Source organism: Pelodiscus sinensis, chromosome 31 (assembly GCF_049634645.1).
Source record: "Pelodiscus sinensis isolate JC-2024 chromosome 31, ASM4963464v1, whole genome shotgun sequence".
Lineage (NCBI taxonomy): Eukaryota > Metazoa > Chordata > Testudines > Trionychidae > Pelodiscus > Pelodiscus sinensis.
The window spans coordinates 3,835,828-3,856,693 of NC_134741.1; the positions used below are offsets into that span (position 1 = coordinate 3,835,828).

The window sequence follows — 20,866 nt, forward strand, 5'->3', positions numbered from 1 at the left end:
CTGCTGAGAGACACTGACCATTGTCATTGCTTAAACTGCACACAGAGCTTGTGGCAAAGGCTAGCATATGGTTAAAATACAATGAACATTCTGGTAAGTTATCAGAGGGGTAGCCGTGTTAGTCTGAATCTGCAAAAGCGGCGAGGAGTCCTGTGGCACCTTATAGACTAACTGACGTGTTGGAGCATAAGCTTTCGTGGGCAAAGACCCACTCCCTCAGATGCATTATTCTGGTAAGTTCTCATTTGTGTTGTGCTGTCTGCACATCTAACTAACCAGAGATCAAAGTGCATGACCCAATGGCCTTCACAGAGAGACAAAACCCACAACACAGGGTAGGTTATTCAACACGTTCACATTTATAAGAGTGAAACATAAGGAAATCTTTTAAGACTCAGAATCTAGGAAATAAATAAACTTACTTGTTTTCTTCTGCAGTGGCTAAACCTGCTTTATTTCTTTCCTCATTACATGTCTGTGTTAGTTAAAAAGTTCTATATGTCATTCTACTAAAACAAAAACACAAGTTCACCTGAATAAATGATCTGGAGTAGTCCAAAAAGGCCCAGCAGGAACTATACCCAGAGACGGAACCAGGGCTCTGAGATGGTACCAGTCACGCTCTGCCGGGAGGTTCATTGGGATTTCCCTGTCCACACCAGGTCTTTCTCCTGCAGCCCTCAGAAGCCGGACTTAGGACCACAGAAACCACACTGGGATTCATGAATCTGGGGAGCCCAGGCCACTGGTGAGTGACCCTTGGGATGCATCTACAGAGCAGCCTTATTTCGGAATTACAGTGCATGTCTACACAGCAAGCCGTTATTTGGAAATAACAACCACCTGGAGTACTTCGTCTTTTGGCTGGGCCGCATCTGAAGGAAGGAGCCAAAGACCCCAGGGTGGGAGAGAGCCCTGGTTTGGAGGGGCAGCTGGAAAAGAGGTTTTAGGGGGACTTTGTAGAAGTTTGTACTGAAGTTTCAGTGTAGCACTAACAAAGCATTTTTTTTTACCTTTGAGTTTGTAATCTGCTTTGCTCTGCCTGTTCTCACTTATCACCACTTAAATCCTACAGCTTGTACTTAATAAAACCACTTTTACTTACTATCAAGCCCAGTGTAAACAATTACTACCTATGGGAGCAATCAGTGTGCACATTCCCCTTTCATTGCTAAATGGGGCTTACCCCGTTTTTTGGGGAGTGCAATCCCAGGAAGCTGGGCCCTAAACTGCTCTCTCCTCAGACCTGAAGAGGTTCAGCATCTGTACCGCTGCTCAGAGGCAGGGATGGGGGCAGGAATCTCAGCTCAGGGCTTTGGCCATGGGAGACTAAGGAGCTGCCCCAGCAGGACCGGGTGATGAGAAGCCCCAGAGAGCAGAAAGGTGAGTGGCAGAGGACAGGTCAGTACCCCAGGAGGCCCTCCCCAAGGGGTCTTCTGGGACCACAGCCACCTGGCCAGGCAGCTTAAAGGGAACTCAGGGTATACGTTTCTTCCCTCTGTGGGTCCTCCAAAGGCTAAGAAGATTTGAGCTCTGACTGAAGATTTCCCCACAGTCAGAATAACTGAATGGTTTTCTCCCCTCTATGGACTGTCTAATCTTTAACAAAGTCTGACCTGTGTTTGAAGCCTTTTCTGCAATCAGAGCTTTTATAAGGCAACACTCTTGTATGAATTCTGATGGCTAGTAACGCAGGAGCACTGACGGACGCTTTTCCCGCAGTCAGAGCAATTGAAAAGTTTCTTTCCTGTGTGAGTCCTCTTATGGTATAAAAGACTTGCGCGGTGACTGAAGCTTTTCCCGCAGTCAGAGCAATTGTAAGGTTTCTCTCCTGTGTGGATCCTGCTATGGGTAACAAGCTCTGAGTTTCTTTTGAAGCTTTTCCCGCAGTCAGAGCAATCGAAAGGTTTCTCTCCTGTGTGGGTCCTCCTATGGTCAAAAAGGCTTGAGCTGTGACTGAAACTTTTCCCGCAGTCAGAGCAATTGAAAGGTTTCTCTCCTGTGTGGCTCCTCCTATGGGTAACAAGGTTTGAGCTTCTACGGAAGCTTTTCCCACAGTCAGAGCAGTAGAAGGGTTTCTCTCCTGTGTGGGTCATCCTATGACTAACAAGGCTTGTGCTGATACTGAAGCTTTGTCCACAGTCAGAGCAATGGAAAGGTTTCTCTCCTGTGTGGCTCTTCCTATGGGTGACAAGGTTTGACTTCTGACTGAAGCTTTTTCCGCAGTCAGAGCAATTGAAAGGTTTCTCTCCTGTGTGGATCCTCCAATGGGTAATAAGTTCTCCATTACTACTGAAGCTTTTCCCGCAGTCAGAGCAGTAGAAGGGTTTTTCCCCTGTGTGGGTCCTCCTATGTCTAACAAGGTGTGAAATCTGACTGAAGCTTTTCTCGCAGTCAGAGCAACTGAAAGGTTTCTCCCCTGTGTGGCTCCGCCTATGGGCAACAAGGCTTGAGCTACTACTGAAGTTTTTCCCACAGTCAGAGCAATGGAAGGGTTTCTCTCCTGTGTGGCTCTTCCTATGGGTAACAAGGTTTGACTTCTGACCGAAGCTTTTCCCACACGCAGAGCAATTGAAAGGCTTCTCTCCTGTATGAGCCATCCTATGGATAACCAAGTGTGAATTTGTATTGAAGTTTTTCCCACAGTCAGAGCAGTTATGGGGTGCATCTCTTGTATGTATTTTCTGATGGTCTGTAAAGTGTGAGTGCTCACTGAAGCTTTTCGCAGAGTCAGAGCACTTGAAGGGCTTCTCTCCCGTATGGACCCTTTGATGTTCAAGAAGAGTTACACAGTCACTACACGTGCAGGATGACTGTTGATGGGGGATTTCCTGTTGGACGGTTTCTGTGCTTCTCTCCCCTGTGCTTCTGCTACTGGAGTTACCCTCTCCTAGATGGTTTCCCTGCTGCTTTTTTGGGCTATACTGACTCTCACAGCTCTCTCCTTGCTCACGTATCTGGAAAACATGTCCTTCAGATCGTCTCAGTAATAGTCCACATGGAGACACTTGCTCCAGTCCTTCCTGCTGAAGGCTCTTCTCATGGTTCTCAGTCAGTGTCCCGTCACCTGTTGGAACAAAGGAATGATCCAGACAGGAGTTATTCTCCACGATGAACTGCAAGGAAACTCTAAAAGCGGAATAGAAAAGGGGATACACGCTCAAATAATGGTCAAATTATCAGGAGCTGAGTTCGTTGTCCTCCTTTACAACCCTTCCACAGAGAAGAGAACCCAGCCTTTCCTCGCCCACCACACTCTGACTGGAGTTGAAGACAAGCTGAACAGTCAGTCAGAGTTCATGAAAACACACAAGTTACATCCGCTATAAGGAGACAGAAATTGGTTTCTGAGTCAGTTTAACTGATTGCTCACCTGTCTGGGTATTGCTGATGATCTCCCCTTCCTCACAGCTCGCAGGATCTGGGACCCGCAGCTCCTCCTCTTGCTCCACCCAGGAGAGCACATCAGTTTCGGAGACTGGAAATCCTGTTTGGAGAGCAATGAACCAAGTGCTGATCTTGTTCATTAAGGATTTTGCCATTACTGCTTCCAGAGCCAGGATCCGAGTCCCCCACCCAGAGAGGCTCCTTTCCCCACCTTGCAGAGACTGGGCTCTGGCTGGTACAAGATCCCAGGACACACTCACCTGCAGTAAAGATGCATCACTCCCCCACCTTGGGAATGGCCCAGCTCATTCCTCAGGGCAGCTATGCGCTCTGCTGCACTCTCTAGGGTACAACTCAGATCCCCTCACAGCCTGGTCCATCCGCCCAGAATCCCACAGCTGGACAGCAACACACTGCTCAGAAGGGGAGTTCTAGTGAGGGCATGAAGGTGTGACACCAAGGTCCCCAGGTAGGGCTCAGACTGCAGCTGCCACATGGCAGGTCACTAGGACTTGGAGATGAAGGACCCAGGAGATGTCTAGCTCCCCAAGTCTCTGTCCACAAAACCCCTGGCTGGTGGACTGGGCTTGCCCTGATCTTTGGCTCAGATGTTCTACTTGGGCCAGGAGGAGGCAGAGGAAGTTGCCTGAGCATCTAAGTGAATCCTTGGCTGCTTGCTTCACGCCCTGCTTATGTGCCACACACCTGATCCCAAATGCCTGTGTCTGGGTGGGCCCTGCCAGCTGCCCACAACAGCTGCCATTCTCATGGCTGCCCACGGTGGTGCTGGGCTTCTGTTGGAGCAAACCAGGGCAGAGCTGGGCCGTGCTGCTTCTCCGGTGCTTGTGGCAGTTGCTCAGCTCCCCCTCTGCAGCCTCCGTTCTACTCTGCCAGCAGCAGCCTTTGTGTGGTTTCCCAGTCCGGCTCTTGTGGCCAGCCTGGCCTTTGATTTGGTGCCCCTCCAGGGCTGCACAGCATCTATCACCTTTACACCTTGTGAGCGTGTTTCCCTCAGCTTTGGCCCCACCCCTTCTTGGAACTTCATTTTCTCTTCAGAAGATCCACCTGTGACATGACCATGGAGATCACTGTGCTACTGCTGTTAAATAAAATAATCATAGTCATCACATCAGAACATTCACATTGACGTGGTACTCAGCACAATTCGCAAAAGGTTTATTGCAGCTGTGTATGTCCATTCTTTTTGAACTAGAACAGGCTGGGCTTTGGCAGAATGGTGGAACACTGGGGACCAACTAACCAGGAAAGCGCATTCCTGAGCAGGAAGAGGCCAATCAACACACATCTCCACAGTAGCTGCAAACACAATCCTAAGAGATGGCTCAGAAAGACACTGACCCTTGTGCACAAGAGCGGGATGAGGGGATAATGGATATGGATGTTTTGTTCAAACAAACAGGCAGAAGGCTAAGGGGGTAGAACACATGGAACATGCATCTTGTTTGTGTCAATATATGAGAAGTCACAGGAGGGGCATGTTGATGCTGGCTGAGGGGCAGCATTCTCACTGCTGACTTATTGGTACCGTTATTGGGTTGGCACAAGTCTCACTATACCTATGCCTAAGGAGCTGGGACACTAGCATCCTGCTCCTTTTCACAATAAACTTGGCCAAGTGCCTTAGCCTCCAAATGGAGCCTGGATCTTTCTTAGCGGCAATCCTGAACTGTGCTGCATGGATAAGCCGCAGGCTCTGCCAGTGCTGCTGGCATCAGAGCTCCAGAAAGAGCCACCCTGAACAGCCATAACAACGCTCTGTGGCACTAGCAGCAATTCTAATGGCATTGCAGTTGCTGCGGGAAGCAAAACTATCAATCACAGCAGCACCTGGGAACTCTGGTATAAATCAGGACCCTACTGTGCTAAGCATTATCCCTCTTTAATGTAGGTATATTTCCCAGCCCTGAGAAACAGGGACACACTATAATAGCTATTAAAGAGAGAGGTGACTGCACACAGAGGCTGCGTCTAGACTGGCATGATTTTCCACAAATGCTTTTAACTGAAACGTTTTTCCGTTAAAAGCATTTGCGGAAAAGAGCATCTAGATTGGCACAGATGCTTTTGTGCAAAAGCATCAGTGCCAACCTAGACGTGGTTTGGCGCAAGAAAGCTCCGGTGGCCATTTTCGCCATTGGGGCTTTTTTGCGCAAAACAGTTTTTACCTATCTACACTGGCTCTCTTGCGCAAAAGCATTTGTGCAAGAGGGCTTTTTCCCGAGAGGGAGCGTCAGTGTATTTGTGCAAGAAAGCTGACAATCATACATTAGATCGTCAGTGTTCTTGCGCAAATTCAAGGAGCCAGTGTAGACAGCTGGCAAGTTTTTGCGCAAAAGCGGCCACTTTTGTGCAAAATCTTGCCAGTCTAGACACAGCTAGAGAGTCTAAGGGATTTGATCAAGGTCACACAGGAAGACTGTGATGGGCAGAGAAGTGAACACAGCTCTCCTGAACATGAAGCCAGACATTCACACAGGAAGAAAAAGTCCCTACCCAAAGATATTTTACTCTAAAAAGACAACACAGATGATGTGATTTAGCTCCACTGCACACAGAGGCAAGTGAGCCCCAGAGAGTGTGAAGCTGAACTTTTGAAAGGAAACCCAACCTGTGCCTGAAATGCAAGGAGAGCTCTGCTCATGTTTCTCTACTACAGAGCTACCTCGGATAAAATACTCACAGAGCGTGAACTGCCTCACCCACCCTCCCTCAGCCCCAGCATCCAGCCCCTCCCACTGGCAAGAACAGCATGTCATAGGGTATGTCTACACTACCCCGCTAGTTCGAACTAGCGGGGGTAATATAGTCATCCGCAGTTGCAAATGAAGCCCAGGATTTGAATTTCCCAGGCTTCATTTGCATGAAGCCGGCCGGCGCCATTTTTAAATGCCGGCTAGTTCGAACCCTGTGCCGCACGGCTAGACGCGGCACGGAGTAGCTAGTTCGGATTAGCTACTCCGTGCCGCGTCTAGACGCATGGCACGGGGTTCGAACTAGCCGGCATTTAAAAATGGCGCCGGCCGGCTTCATGCAAATGAAGCCCAGGAAATTCAAATCCTGGGCTTCATTTGCAACTGCAGATGACTACATTACCCCCGCTAGTTCGAACTAGCGGGGTAGTGTAGACAAACCCATAGAGATTAGCTACAGAAAGAAAGGACTTAGGGAACTGCACCCACCTTCCACTGGCTCAGCCCACTGCCACAAGGGGAACCTGCAGCCACTAACAGCAGCCAGATCCAGAGCCAGACCTCTGGTACCTGCTGTTCCTGCCTGAGCCCTTCTACTCACACCTCCAGTCAAGGCACAAGACAGGCAAGATAAGGGGGAAGCGCAGCGAGACCTTAGCTGTGGGAAGAGCAGCTCCGCTGTTAAGTCCCTGAACCTGTTTTCCCTGGGAGGGGCCACGGAGGGGACAGTCTTTCACAGAAGAGCCAGGATTATTGGGGCAGATACTCATGACATTGAGGGCAAAGACAATGAATGACCCTGAACCAAACCCAACCCAGCTGCTCCAGAGCCCACCCAGTTTTTGTTACCCAAGGGGACAAGAATCCTTATTCAGCCAGTTCACAGCCTCATAATTCTCCTGCATCACATCCCTGTAGAGGGCTCTCTGGCCCGGGTCCAGCAAAACCCATTCCTCCTCAGAGAAATACACAGCCACCTCCTGGACGCTAACCGGCTCCGCCATGGCCATCTCCTGTCCCTGGTTCTGAAGGCTGGGGGCTGAGCTAGGGTACGTCTAGACTACATGCCTCTGTCGCCAGAGGCATGTAGATTAGGCTACCAGACATAGTAAAATGAAGCGGCGATTTAAATAATCGCAGCTTCATTTAAAATTACATGGCTGCCGTGCTGAGCCGACAAACAGCTGATCAGCTGTTTGTCAGCTCAGCGCGGCAGCCATGTAAATTTAAATGAAGCGGCGATTATTTAAATCGCCGCTTCATTTTACTATGTCTGGTAGCCTAATCTACATGCCTCTGGAGACAGAGGCATGTAGTCTAGACGTACCCCTAGAGACAGACATGGGTGTTCTGCAGCCTCGCAGGGGAGAAGGCCAATTAAAGACATTTCAGAAGGGGCTTTAATCCTTTCCACACCCCCATTCTCCCCACAGTCTGTCCCTAGTGACGTGACACACGTTAGACTCTGCCACTGTGGACAAAAGTTTTAGTCTACATATTCCATTAACAGCACACGGGACTTAGATCCCAAATCCATATTCATTTCTCTTTGCACCTGGCTTGAGTTACAAGATTACTGCATCTGCAACAATGGGATTTAGTTCTCAGCACCCAGTGTTTCTGATAAGGCACATATTCACCTGCCTGAACATAGACATAGGTTAAATGCAGGCTGTTGTATTTAAAACCCTTAGTCTTCATTCACAGATTTGCAGCACAAACATTGCTCTCATCTCACAGAGACGTTATAATCCCTTTCCAAAATAGAGAATCAGTGATGTTAAGCAGCTGAATAGTGGTGTTATTATTAAATACGTGTGCTTATTATTAAACACTTGCACTGAGTGTTTGCAGGATGAGATCTTAAGATTCATGAGATCAGAAGATATCCTCAGTCATGCAGTCTGACCCCCTCTGTGGCACAAGCCATTACACTTAATCCGGTTACGAAGGCACAAAGCTGTTTCCCCACAGTGTATTTTCTAGAAAGTCCCCCAGTGATTTGAAGACATCAAGAGATGGGAGAATCCACCAGTTCTTTGTTCATTTGTTTCAGCAGCTAATCCGCTTCCCTATCAAACATTTGTGCCTCTCCTCTAGTCTGAAAGAGTCTGGCTTCAGCTTTCAATTATTGGCTCTCACTGAGCCATATCCATTCAAAGAGGTGGGCCAAATTTTCATGGGGGGCCAAATAGAAAGTGGCTGAGAGCTGCACTTTTCCATGACATAAATGCAGGAAATGGAGGATCCGGGATGGGCATTGGGAGAAGGAGGATGCTTGGGGTAACGGTTTGGGATACAGGACAGATAGAGGGGGTCTAGGAGGGAGTTTGGGCGAAGGAGTCTTTCAGCCTATTTATTGTTTGAAACCAACCCCATATTGAAACTGAGCAGTGAAATCTGAGCCTGAAGGTGCCGTACGTTTTGTGCTTTAACTTCACCCCTTTAGCATCACAAACATATAGACCAGTGTTTCTCCAAATGTCCACAGGTCACCATGCAGCACCCCTGGGGCTCCTCACTGATCACTGGGTGATTCAAGGCTCTGTGCACCATGCTCGCTGGGTTTGGTTGGTAACTTCAATGAAAATCCCATGAAGATGTTTTCACAGGAATTCTCACATCACTTAAAGAATTTTCTCATTTAAAGAATCTCCACCAGCAAACTCACCCTGTCTGCAAGCTCCAAGGGACTTTCCTCTTGCTCTCTCCAGTGCAGAGGGCAGCGTGTCTAATGGGGGAAGGGAGAAGAGAGGTGAGATTCCAGGCTCTCCTTTTTATAACAATGTCCCACTCTGAACTCTGCGTTTCAATTGTATCAGAGACCAGATACACACACTCAGGTATTTAATATGAAAGAGTCTGAAACTTTCATTTCCTCTCACTGGGGCACCTCCCAGCAATGGAGCCAATATCCCTGCAGCCTCACACCTGTCCCAGGAGAGACAAGCTGTAAATAAGATTTACTCTTCCCTCCTCACCCCCGCCCACTTGGCTTCTCACTCACTTACTACCTCTTATCATATCCTGGAGCAGTGGTGGTGGGACACGTGGCCATCACAGTAACTTTGGCCATTTTGATCTCTGAATGGGAGGTTCAGAGTTTGCAAACCCCTGGCTCTATCTGCAAGCAGTTACATAAGAACATAAGAACAGTTGGGTCTGTTCGCTCAGTGTCTCTAAGGAGAGCAGTGTGATGGGGCCGTCATTCTCCATGTGGGAATTGAGGCAGGGGAAGGTTGGCTTCAGAGGCCAGATTCAATGGTCTCAGATACTTGAAACACTTTCCCCTCATCCATCCCTTCTAGGTACCTTTGAATTCCCTCAGAGTCTCCGACAGAGCAATCGTTTTCTGGGAGAAACCTCTGACTTGTTCTTCTAGTTCAGGGGAAATCTCTTCTGGCAGCTGGAATTGCCCCGTCTCACACCTGGACAGAAACAATTCACTGTGATTGTATGTCACTTACTGCTGGTAAGTTCTGGCTAGTGAGTCTCAGCTCTAACAGGCCTCCAATTCTCCCAGCCTGAGAGCAGGGACAACACATCTAATGGCCATGCAACCTTCCCCTCAAAGATCCCATTTCTGTTCTTCACTTCTGCCCTGGGGAGACTGGCTGGGGGAGTAAAGGGGAATAGAGTCTCCATGGCCAACTCACTCCTTGGCCTCTAGATGCTGAGGGAAAGGAGGTTCCCACGTGAAGGGCTGAAGGAATCTGTCCATTAGGGATTAGACTGAGACACCAGCTCCCCTCTCTCCACTAGGGACTTGACTGAGACACCAGCTCCCCAGCTCCTTCCGCACAGGTCTCCAAACAGCCCTCAAGTGGGACAGACTCTTGATCCCTGCTGTCCTGGACTGAATGTGCTCAGTGCCCAGCAGTGACAGGCCCATGTTCCACCCCACAGTCCGGCGGCAACCAATCCCCAAGGAGGTGACAGCTCTAAGAAACACTTGATCCTGAATGGGGAATTCCAGAGTCTAAAGTGCGAGGATGAGACCCTCAGAATTAAATGCGTCAGAGAAATTCATGTCTAACATCTGGCTGTAGAGCTCTGGGGAGATGTGCTGCTAACATCCGCTCCAAGCCTTTTCCCTGCTCTGTGCAGTGTGAAGAGAGTGAGAGCCACGTACCTACTCAGGGCGCTTCTGACGTCCTAGAAAAAAAGACACAGAAAAGAATCTCAGCCCCATTGGACACACACAGGGGACCTCTGAGAAGGGATTTTGCAAACCTAGGAAGAGAGGCCCTGCCCTGGCCCCAGGAACATGGATCCCCTGAGTGAATGGGGCTTTGCCATCTCTAATAGATCTGTGCCTGTAACTCTACAAAGCACAAGAGTCATTCACATGGCAGCAATGCACAAGGTGTTACACTGAGATCTGTCAACTGGGACCGAGCACGTCTGATTCAGGAGCCTCTCTTCGCTGTGTGAGGAGCTGGGATGTTTGTCCCTCAGTCTCACCTGCAGGAATTCACTTTCTGGCTTCTGACATGTCCCCTCCAGCTCCCCGATCCCCTCGCTGATACGGGAAATCTGCACAGAGAGGTTCCTGACAGTGTCAAACTGGAACCTCACAATCTCCTCATCTAATTTCTCAAGCTGGGCTAGGAGTCGCTGCTTTTGTTCCTTCAGAAACTGCAGCAGCTGCTGAAACACAGCCACAATTATCTGTCTCTTGGCTTGGGTCCATTTCTGTGTGAAAACAGGGAAAGGGCTGGTCAGGGGCATGGATGGAGCCCACGGCCCTTTCACGGGGAGCTGAATGCGCAGTAGGGAGAATTTCTTGGAAAGCTCTAAAGTTTGCCTCTTTGTGATTACTAGGTAGATGTGTCTCTCCCAGCATCTCCTTTGCCCCGTGTCCCTCTGAAAGGGATGTTCCCATGTCTGTCATGGGCAGAATCTTTTGTTATTCACGGGCTCTGGGAATTCATATCCAGAGCACCAGGAGGCAGGACTCAGCACCAGCCTGACAGAGATACCCAGGGAGGAAAAAGAAGCAAACATATAAATGCACCAAGTGAGCAGACAGTCCTTCAGGGGCACATTCAGCTCACCTGGGGAGGATGAGTGGGAAAGCCACAAAGGATGGACATTAACTCATGCACTGACACGGATGCTCAAGGCCTTTCTACACATGGATCTCAGCCAGCAATTCATGATCCAGGAGAAACACAAACAAGCCCAACCTCACCAAGGCCACACAGGAGTCTGCCTCCTAACACAGCCCTCCCACTGCCAGTCCCTGCTGGTCCATAGCCACAAGCACTTACCAGATACTCCTGGCTTTTCCCTTCTGCTGCTGTTTTCCTTCTCTGCAGCTTTTCTCTCTCCTCCCTCAGAGTCTTCAAATGAGTCTCCAATTTTTCCTGAAGAAACATATAAGCACGAGGGCAAACCACATTAGATGTTGGGAGCCCATTTATCTGCCTTTAAGAGAGTCCCAGTTTTGTGGAACTCTGCCCTTGTCCAGCAGGGACTCAGCCCTGGACATGGCTTTGTCCATAGAAAAATACACAGGATAAGACTGCGGATGCAGCAGGACACCTACGACCATGGGGGACAGATCGGTGGTGGCACCTTCATAAAGAATGATGCAGGTGGTTAATAATTCTAATCACGTAACCGATTACAATTTTATCGGAGACAGTATTTTTTAACCTGCTGACAGGCAGGGTTGGTAGCGGAAATGGGCTCTCCTGGGGCCAGGGATCTCTTGTGAGGTCTGCCCGGGTGGCCACAAGAACTGCTGGCCAATGGGAACGCCCAGCAGCTACAGACTGACGTTAGCTGCCAGAGGCAAGTGGGAACTTCAGGGGCAGTGGGGAGTTTAACCGGTATTTGGCACCGATAAACATTAGCTCATCAGTTAACCAGTTTGAACTCTTGCTACAATCCAGTTGAATCCCAGTTCTGCCTGGCATAGACCTGTGCTTCCTGAAACCCTGCTATGGGTGGAGTGAAGGTGCTCGGGGCCCCACACAGCATCCAGCCCAGCAACCTCATCTAGTGCCAGCTGCTGCATCAGAGTTTAACCCCTCACAGAGCAGACCAGAAATTCAGCATGCCAGTGGGAAACCTCTTCTCCCTGCCGAGCCTAGGGCTTTATCAAGGCATCTTTCTCTCCTAACAGCCACACTTCATCACTGTTCAGTGATGCTGAGGGACAGGGAGCAGTGTAGTCTAACAATTGGATTAGGGTCCAGGACCGAACTCTATCCCTGATGTGTTTGGCGACTATGAGCAACTTGCTGCCCCACCTTCCCTTCCCAGTTTGTCTAACTGGACTGCGATCTGCTCAGAGCAGGGACTTTCCCATGCTGGGTATTGTGCAGGGCCCAGATGTCATTGCGGCTCTATAAGGCAAATGACAGATTATTATTCCTGGTCATCCAATCAGTAACAGCTTGTAACCTCCTCTTCTACAGTCCTAAGGCAGCTCATTGACAGAGTGGCCTGTAGCTCCTGCAATCTAAACCTCTCTGATTATTAACATCTTCCCTAGTGCAAACACCCTTCCTGCCACCAGTGAGAGCTGGGTTTCAGGATTTAGAGCCTCAGAGAAACATTTCCCACATCAGGTATCTGTAAAGACCTGACATAAGTTGCCACAAAGCCAGAACATTTACTTTTTACAGCATCTCTTGGATCATGAAGGCTTTACAGAAGTGGTCACCAACCAGCCACCAATCAGCTGCCCCCTCTCTCTGCTGCTGCATATCTCCTGCCCTTTGCCTTGGAGCTGTTTCCTTCTCCCACCCTGCAGTCTATCTCCAGAAACAGAGGGAGTCTGTAGGCTGCTTTTGAGAGTGGTGCAGGGGCGAGCCTTCCTTAGCCCCACTGCACCTCCACAGAGGAGCCACCTGTGGTAAGCAGTGTGCAGCTGGAGCCTGTATCCTGAATCCCTGTTCTAGTCATGTACCTCTCCCACACCCCAAGCCCGTTCTCTAACCCTGAGCCCCCTGAACTCAAACTCCCTTACAGAGCCTGAACCCCTCCTGCACTCCAACCCTCTGCCCCTGCCTGATGAAAGGGAGATAAGATGGGGGAGGGAGAAGGGATGCAATGAGCAGAGGCGGGGCCTCGGAAAAGGGTCACAAAGGAGGTGGGGCAAGGGTATTTGGGTTTGAGGTAGATCCTGGATTGCACTTAAATTCAAAAAGTGTTACTTTAAAAGGCTGGAGACCACTGCTTTACACTGGTTGGTTCACATGTGTGGCTGGTAACAGTCAGTGAAATTAGCCTGTAATTAAAACACAATGTTATTTCCCTTCACACTGGACAGCCACTCTGTACCTTGTACTCCTGGGCAGCTTCCTGTAAGGGCACCACCATGTGAGCCTGGGATCTGTCACACACCACACAGCTGGGAGTTTGATCCTCTTCACAGAACAGCTTCAGAGCCTCCTGGTGCTCCCCGCACACCCCGTCCCATCTTGCTCTCTTTGCTGCCTGGAAACTCAGCGGCTTGGCTAGTTCCACCACGTTTGCCAGCTGCCGGTTGGGCCGCAGGGGTCCCTGCTGCTCAGTGTCTCTGCCCTGAGGGCTGAGGGGGGCCTGGCAGGAATTGTGCCCACACTCCAGAGCGACAGGGGCTGTGAAATCCTCCAGACAGACGGGACGCGGCGCTTCCTCCTGGACACTTTCCACGGGGCTCTCTGCAGCCATGGCTGCCTCTGGGCTGGGGGACCGGGGCAGTGGAGGGGCAGGTCTGTGGGGGGACGGGGGTAAGTTACCAGCACTGAGGGGGAAAAAAACATCTAAATTAAAAACAGAAAAAGCCCCAAAAGCTTCGCTCCCCCCATGCAGGGTCCATTGGGCCTCCCCCGCTAACTGCCCCTGCCAGAACCGCCCCCCATCGCTGCGCCCCTCAGGCCAGGGCCCCCCCCCCCCGCACACTCTGCAGCCCCTCACACCCCTAGCACCACCCCCCGCCAGCCCAGCGCGAGCATCAGGAAGCGCCAAGAGCCCGAGGCGGGGGGGCGACCGCAGCGGCGGGGGGGCCATTGCCCAGCCGGACCCGCCCCTAGCGGGCGATACCCAGCGCCGGACCCACCAGCACGGCCCCTCCACCCGGGAGCGAATAACGGCCCCTCACAACGGCTCCCGGCTCAGGGAGCGCGGCGCATGCGCAGTAACCGCGGCGAAGTCTGGTCCCTTTCCCTGCCCGCGCGCGGAGCCGGAAACCCGGCCGCGGCGGAGTAGAATGGCCCGTCAGACCGCGCATGCGCAGCAGCTCCGTGACTCCGCTCAGACGCCGGCGCCAGGTCTTAGCTCAGACCGGGCGCTGCTCGGCCCCGCCCCCCCGGGCCAGAGGCTACTTCCGCTTCTCGGAGCCCGGGCCGGCTCGCAGGTGGGGCGGGGCTTTTGCAGCGCGTGTAGCGACCCGGGGGATTCCCTCCCTGCCGGGCTGGGAGCGGGGGCGTGTCCCGAGGTGGGCGGGGCCGGCGCGCGCTGCTGGGGTTGCAGGGTTCGCTCTGGGCCCCACGTGGCTGCGCGGGCGGGGAGGCTGCGGCTGGTGCGCGCGCGGGGCGCTGGGACCGGCCCTTTGTTGCGGGGGCGGGGCCGAGAGATGCCCACGTGGGCCAGTCCCGGCTTCTGTCCAGCGCGTCTGGTGGGTCTCGGAGTGGAGGGGGGCGGGGGATGCTCACCTGAGAGACCACTGTGGGCTCCTGCCTGGGCACTGCGCATGCGCAGCGGTTCTGGCGGAGCCCTGGCCCGTCTCTCTGCCCGCGCGCTGTGAGTGTCTCGAGGGGGAAGCGGCTTCACGTGGACTTGGCGGGGGACGGGGCAGATGCAGGGGGCGGAGTCTGGGCAGACTCAGCTCTGGTGAGGGGAGGGGCGCCAGGTAAACTCTGCAACACCGAGAGCAAAGCCCCAGCGCGGTTAATGCAGCTTCCCCAGTGGGGATGAGGCGCGAGTCACAGAGTGGCCCTGGCCAGGGGCCTTTGTATTTCCTTCAACATTTATTTTAATCCCTTATTCACCTGGGAGGCGCTGGGCAGGCTCAGGAGGCTGCAGACCCTCCCGCACTTCGCCCAGCCCACTCGAGTTGTGTGTTTGTGCTGCTGCATTTGAAAGGTGTTTGCAATGTAAAAAGGGAGCTAAAGACAGGACAGAGTCTCATCGCTTTTCTCTTGTCTTATTCCCGGGACTCACAGAATCGCTCTCCCGTCTCTGCAACCCATTTTCATTGTTTTCCTCTGTGCAAATGCAATGCCTTGTACTGTCACTACTCTGTGCAATGCAACTCAAAGTCCTGCTACTTCGAAACAAATGTAAGTAAAAATCAAAGTAATCTTCTGTAAAACTACTTCAGTGAAAGTACAAAAGTATCCTATCTTAATTGTACTTAAGTATGCAAAGGTAAACATTAGTTGTCCTATGGAACCCTATGCTTAACCACCCGAGTTCTTGCAGGTCACCATTAACACACACACACGCTTATATAAACACTTATAATATAATTCTATATTATATGCACACCTATACTATACATTTTTCAATGATGGAATTTAACGATACTCACTGCCTTCATTTATAAAGATGAAGAGGGACCAAATTAAATACAAGTCAGATTACAGAAATGTATTTATTTTGTCCACATTCACGGTGTGCATATTTCCGTTGTAATGATTAATTTCCAAAATGTTTGTTCAACCATAGGAGCATCTTTTTTCAAATTGATCAATCCTTGCTTGTCTATGAAAAAATGAGTCCCATCACACGGAAGAATCTCTCTCAGGCAGCTGATGGAGACTGAGGTCTGTTGGCCCTGGCGCACAGCTCCCTAATTCTAGAAAAAGAGTGCAGCAGCTCCATGGTCTCTCCTGAAGACGCCAAATACCCATCAAGCTTCTTTGTAGTTTCATTTGTCTAAAATGACAGTCTTACCTTTTCTAATCCCAGTTTCATGTGTGTTCCAAGTGGTCCTAATATTTGGCATCAAGATGTCAGTTGCTATTAGCTCCAGGTCCTCAATTATTTCACCAAAACATTTCTGAATGGTGCACTGAAGTGCATCTACCAGTGGCCTCAAGAGGGCATCTTGTTCCTTTGCAGTTTTGAAACCATCAAGTATAATTTAAACTTAAAAAACAACAAATGGCCTGGTAGCACTTTATAGACAAAACAGATAGATGGTATCATGAGCCTTCGTGGGCACAGCCCACTACTTCAGATTACCAGAGTTTTGAGTTTAGGCTGTACAGACCTATTTATTTTGGCTCTGCACAGCCTAAACTCAAAACTCCAGTCATCTGAAGTAGTGGGCTGTTCCCATGAAAGCTCGTGATACCACATATATGTTTTGTTAATCTATAAAATGCTACCAGACTGTTGGTCTGCACAGGATAAAGAGACAAAAAAAACTCTGCTATCCCCTGAAGCTGGTATTATTTACGCAGCTGCACTCCATTCCATTAGTGTACTTCTCTGTGCTTGGATAATATTTAGTGCTTTCACCAATGGGCCCATAACCATGGCATATTCTGCCAATAAAACCAGCTCTGCTAGATTCAGCCTTTTGAACAGCCAATATGTAATGTTAATAAAAATACAGAAAGATCAGCGGGGGGTGGGGGGAGGGCTTTAACAAAAAGAATAGCATAAAGCGAAGAACTACTTCTTGCATACTAATTTGGAGTCCTGGGAACACATTTCTCATGGACCTTTCTTGTTCATTCTGAATGCACCGAGTTCTCTCCACAGCCGTGAACACAGAGTTCCATCCTTTCTGGCATGACCAAATGAACTGTGGCTTGCATTCTGCTTCCACCATTTTTGCTCCAATTGCTGAGTGTTCAATTTTAATTTATAGTGCTTAGCATCTGGCAAAAGTGGGCCTGGCCATCTTTTGTTAGGGGTCATTTGATTCTTCATGTACTACATCTATAAATGAAACTAGATTCTGCACGTGGCAGGCTCAGTGTTGGTGTTTTGGTACAATTTATTCACGGTTGTTATCACTGTCGGGGACGTCATCAGTTTTCTGAAATTCAGCTTATCAACATGAAACCCTGTTGTTGAAAACACAGTTGAAAGACACCTCCTCCCCCTCCCTCCCCAAAAAAAACCCAAGCCACATTAATATGTCCCCCAATTGATATACCATGCTGGGAACAATACATTGAGGGGATCCTGGGAGAAGCTGTGACTTCACCCCCGAGCCAGAAATCTTCTGGCCCATCCCTCTCTCCTGCCCCCTGCACTCCAGGCCCCCCATCCAGCCCCAACTGTTCTCCACACCTGAGGATTCCCCTGCTCTTGGCCCCATGACTGCACCATGCCAAGCAGCAGGGCTGGCAGTGGGGCAGCCGTTCCAGCCAGGCACTGGAGGAACTGGGTGCGAGAGGGGGGCAGAAGGGAAGGGGCTTGGATTAAAGTTAGGGAGCCTGGTCAGTGGCCAACCCTGTTCACCGTTCTGCCCAAGAGTGGTTCTTGCCCTGCCCTGGCCCAGCTGATTTCCCCCGCCCCCCCCCCCCCCAGTTGCTCCAATGCTAAAAGCCGGATATGCCGACTCAGGGACTTCCCCACAGGCTGCACAGGGGCTGGTAGGGAGCCTGTGGAGCCACCAACTGGGTTTTTGACAGCCTGGGCCAGTGGCGCTGCCTGGCATCTCCAGGAGCCTGTTGGGCCAGGGGCTTCCAGTCCCAAACTGGACACCTGTCTCCCTCAACCCTCCCCCTCTCGCCCTGCCCCCATCCCCTCACAGCTCCTCTCTCCCACCCCTCATAACTTCTGCTCCTCAGCTAGGGAGACCCACTATGCAGGCACAAGCGCTGGGGTCCAGCCATCCGATCTGGGTGTAACTCGGCGTGTGCATTGCTGCCATGCAAGTGACTGTTGTGCTTTGCAGAGTCACAGGCCCCAAGCTATTAGAAATGGCAAAGCCCCATTAGATCACGGAATCTATGGCCCTGGGACCAGGTCAGGGCGTCTCTTCCCCATATTTGCAAAATGCCTTCCCTGTGTGTGTCCAGTGCAGCTGAGATTCTTTTCTGTCTCTTTTCTCTAGGACATAAAAAACACCTTGAACTGGTAGGTGTCTCGCACTCCTTTCACACTGCACAGTGCAGGGAAAGAGCTTGGAGCTGATGTTGGCACCACATCTCCCCAGGGCCCTACAGCCAGATGTTGGATAGAAATGTCTCTGACTCACTTAATTCTGAGGGTCTCACCCTTGCACAGCAGACTCTGGAATTCCCCATTCAGGGGCACAGTCTGACTTCAGATATTTCCTATGGCTGTCACCTCCCTGGGGACTGGCTGCCTCAGGACTGTGGGGCTGGAATATGGGTCTCTCACCGCTGGACACTGGGTACATTTAGACCAGGGCAGCAGGGACACAGAGTCTGTCCTACCTGAGGGCTGTTTGGAGACCTGTGTGGAAGGAGCAGGGGAGGGAGAAGCTCGTGTCTCAGTCTGGTTCCTAGTGGGCAGATTCCTGCAGCCCTTCACCTGGGAACATCCTGTCCCTCATTGCCTGGAAGCTAAAGAGTGAATTGGCCATTGAAACTCAATTCCACTTTTGTCCCCAGCTGGTGTCTCCGGGCAAGAGGTGAAGAACAGCAGTTGGACCTTTCAGGAGAAGGTTGCACAGCCATGGACTGTGTTGCCCCTGCTCTCAGGCTGGGGGAATTCAAGGAATTCTAACTCCAGGCCTGTTAGAGCTGAGACTTCCTAGCCAAATCTTATCATCTGTAGATGAAATAGAATCACATGGAATTGTTTCTGTCCAGGTGTGAGACGGGGCAGTTCCAGCTGCCAGAGGAGATTTCCCCTGAACTGGAAGAACAAGTCAATGCTTTCTCCCAGAAAACGATTGCTCTGTCGGAGTCTCTGAGGGAATTCAAAGGTACCTAGAAGGGATGGAGTAGGGGAAAGTTGTTTAACTATTAGAAACTATTCAATCTGGCCTCTGAAGCCAACCATCCCCTGCCTCGATTCCCACATGGAGAATGACGGCCCCATCATGCTGCTCTCCTTAGAGGCACTGAGCAAACAGAGTCCACTGCTTGCAGATAGAACCAGGGGTTTACAAACTCTGAGCCTCCTGTTGGTGTCAAGGGATCAAAATAGGTAAAGTTAATGTCATGGCAACGTCTTCGCCCCAGCACAGGTCTAGGTTATAACAAGAGGTGGTAAGTGACTGAGAGAAACCAGGTGGGAGGGGATGAGGAGGGAAAAGTAAATCTCACTTTCAGTTTGTGTCTCCTGGGCAGGGATGAGGCTGCAGAGATGTTGGCTCCATTGCTGGGAGGTGCCCAAGCGAGAGAGGACACAGAAGGTTTCAGACCTTTTCATACTAAACACTTGAGTGTGTCTCTGGTCTCTGATACAAGTGAAATGCAGAGTTCAGCTTGGGGACATTGTTATAAATAGGAGAGCCTGGAATCTCACCTCTCTTATCCCTTCCTCCACCAGACACTCTGTCCTCTGCACTGGAGAGAGCAAGAGGAAAATCCCTGAGAGCTTTCAGACAAGGTGAGTTTGCAGGTGGAGATTCTTTAAATGATGAGAGAATTCCCGTGAAAACATCTTCATGGGATTGTCATTGAAGTTACCAACGAAACCCAATGACCACGGTGCTCACAGCCCTAAATCTCACCCACTGATCAGTGAGGAGCCCCAGAGACACTGCATGGGGACCTGCAGACACTTTGAGAAACCCTGATCTACGGGTGTGATGCTAAAGAGGTGAAGTTAAAGCACACAACAGATGCCAGCTTCAGACTCAGATTTCACTGCTCAGTCAGTTTCAATATGGGGTTGGTTTCAAACAATAAATAGGCTGAGAGCTGACTGGCTTCCACGGTATCAGTTTGTTTATGGTGAGAAACTGCTGGATACGCAAGGGCTCTTCGGTCTAGTGCAGGCCTGGGCAAAATACAGCCTATCTAGCGCGCCAGGACATCGGATGCAGCCCACTGATGCTTGGTGGCCATGGGCTAGTTCCATGCTTGCTACTTCCCATCTGCAAGCCACTCAAAGCGAAGGTGAGCCCGGAGGTGAAGTGGAAAGGCTACAGGCACTGCTTCCACCCCCAGGACAATCTCATTGGCTGGTTTCTGGCCAGAAAGGAAGCACTGCCCCCTCCCCTTTCGCTCATACTTATTCACATGCCCACATGGCTCCGCAGCCTGTGTGAGGGTTGAGCAGGCTCCCTTCCTGCCTCAGGGTATGTCTACACTGCCACCCTCGTTCAAACAAGGGTGGCTAATGTAGGCATTTGAAGTTGCAAATGAAGCCTGGGATTTAAATATCCCGGGCTTCATTTGCATCTTGCCAGGTGCCGCCATTTTTAAATCCCCCTTAGTGCATACTCCGTGCCCGCGGCTACATGCGGCACGGAGTAGATAGTTCGAATCAGGATCTGTAATTTGAACTACTGTTACTCCTCATGGCTCCCACTCCACATACCCAAACTCTTTCTTCTCTTCCTGCATCCAAGTAACCCTCAGCCCCTTATTTGTCCACTTAGCCGCTTCTCTATATTAACTTTACTTTAAATCTCATGAGTAGTTGCTAATCCAGTGCCCCAGATCACACCTGCCTCCTTCACCGAAACTCCTTTCCAGACCTCTCTTTCCCTCCTGCATCCCAACCCTTTATCCAAAGCTCCCTTCTTCTCCCAATATCCATCCCATACGCTCCATTTCCTGCTTAATGTCTTGGAAGAGTGCAGCTCCCAACCACTTTCCAAAATCTTGGAGTGCCCTCCCCTTCACCCAATCAAAATGAATTTCCCACCCCTGGTCTAGTGGATA

The 20,866-nt window shown here is 50.6% G+C and overlaps 3 protein-coding genes across 8 annotated transcripts in view; 1 reads left to right on the plus strand and 2 right to left on the minus strand.

The window, feature by feature from the left end:
• LOC142821598 (uncharacterized) lies at positions 1-14,842 on the minus strand. Its single transcript, XM_075913066.1, has 9 exons — positions 14,750-14,842; positions 13,395-13,839; positions 11,372-11,467; positions 10,563-10,793; positions 10,231-10,253; positions 9,411-9,526; positions 8,770-8,829; positions 3,374-3,487; positions 1-3,067 (listed from the first exon to the last, which is right to left on the minus strand). Exons 2-9 carry the CDS (start codon positions 13,764-13,766, stop codon positions 1,650-1,652), a joined length of 2,430 nt encoding a protein of 809 aa, XP_075769181.1. The 5' UTR covers positions 13,767-13,839; positions 14,750-14,842; the 3' UTR covers positions 1-1,649.
• Positions 1-20,866, minus strand: part of LOC142821626 (zinc finger protein RFP-like) — a 394,289-nt gene that overhangs the window by 78,704 nt on the left and 294,719 nt on the right. The window lies entirely within an intron of this gene.
• Positions 14,272-20,866, plus strand: part of LOC142821616 (uncharacterized) — a 14,230-nt gene continuing 7,635 nt past the window's right edge. Inside the window, exons 1-5 of one of the 5 annotated variants that reach the window (XM_075913156.1) lie at positions 14,272-14,451; positions 15,260-15,376; positions 18,115-18,137; positions 18,839-18,954; positions 19,524-19,583. In XM_075913156.1, the coding sequence (XP_075769271.1) occupies positions 14,305-14,451; positions 15,260-15,376; positions 18,115-18,137; positions 18,839-18,954; positions 19,524-19,583 (463 nt within the window). In that variant the 5' untranslated portion in view covers positions 14,272-14,304. The other 4 variants (XM_075913155.1, XM_075913158.1, XM_075913157.1 and 1 more) reach the window with 4 other exon arrangements.

What these genes read in the sequence shown, in the direction of transcription:
- LOC142821598 (XM_075913066.1), bottom strand. Translation starts at nt 13,766, where the DNA reads ATGGCTGCAGAGAGCCCCGTGGAAAGTGTCCAGGAGGAAGCGCCGCGT. An exon ending in CCTTGGAGCTTGCAGACAGG is followed by an intron (nt 3,488 to 8,769) that starts GTGAGTTTGCTG and finishes CTCTCCAAACAG; the next exon opens with GATTTCCAGTCTCCGAAACT. An exon ending in CATCAGCAATACCCAGACAG is followed by an intron (nt 3,068 to 3,373) that starts GTGAGCAATCAG and finishes TTGTTCCAACAG; the next exon opens with GTGACGGGACACTGACTGAG.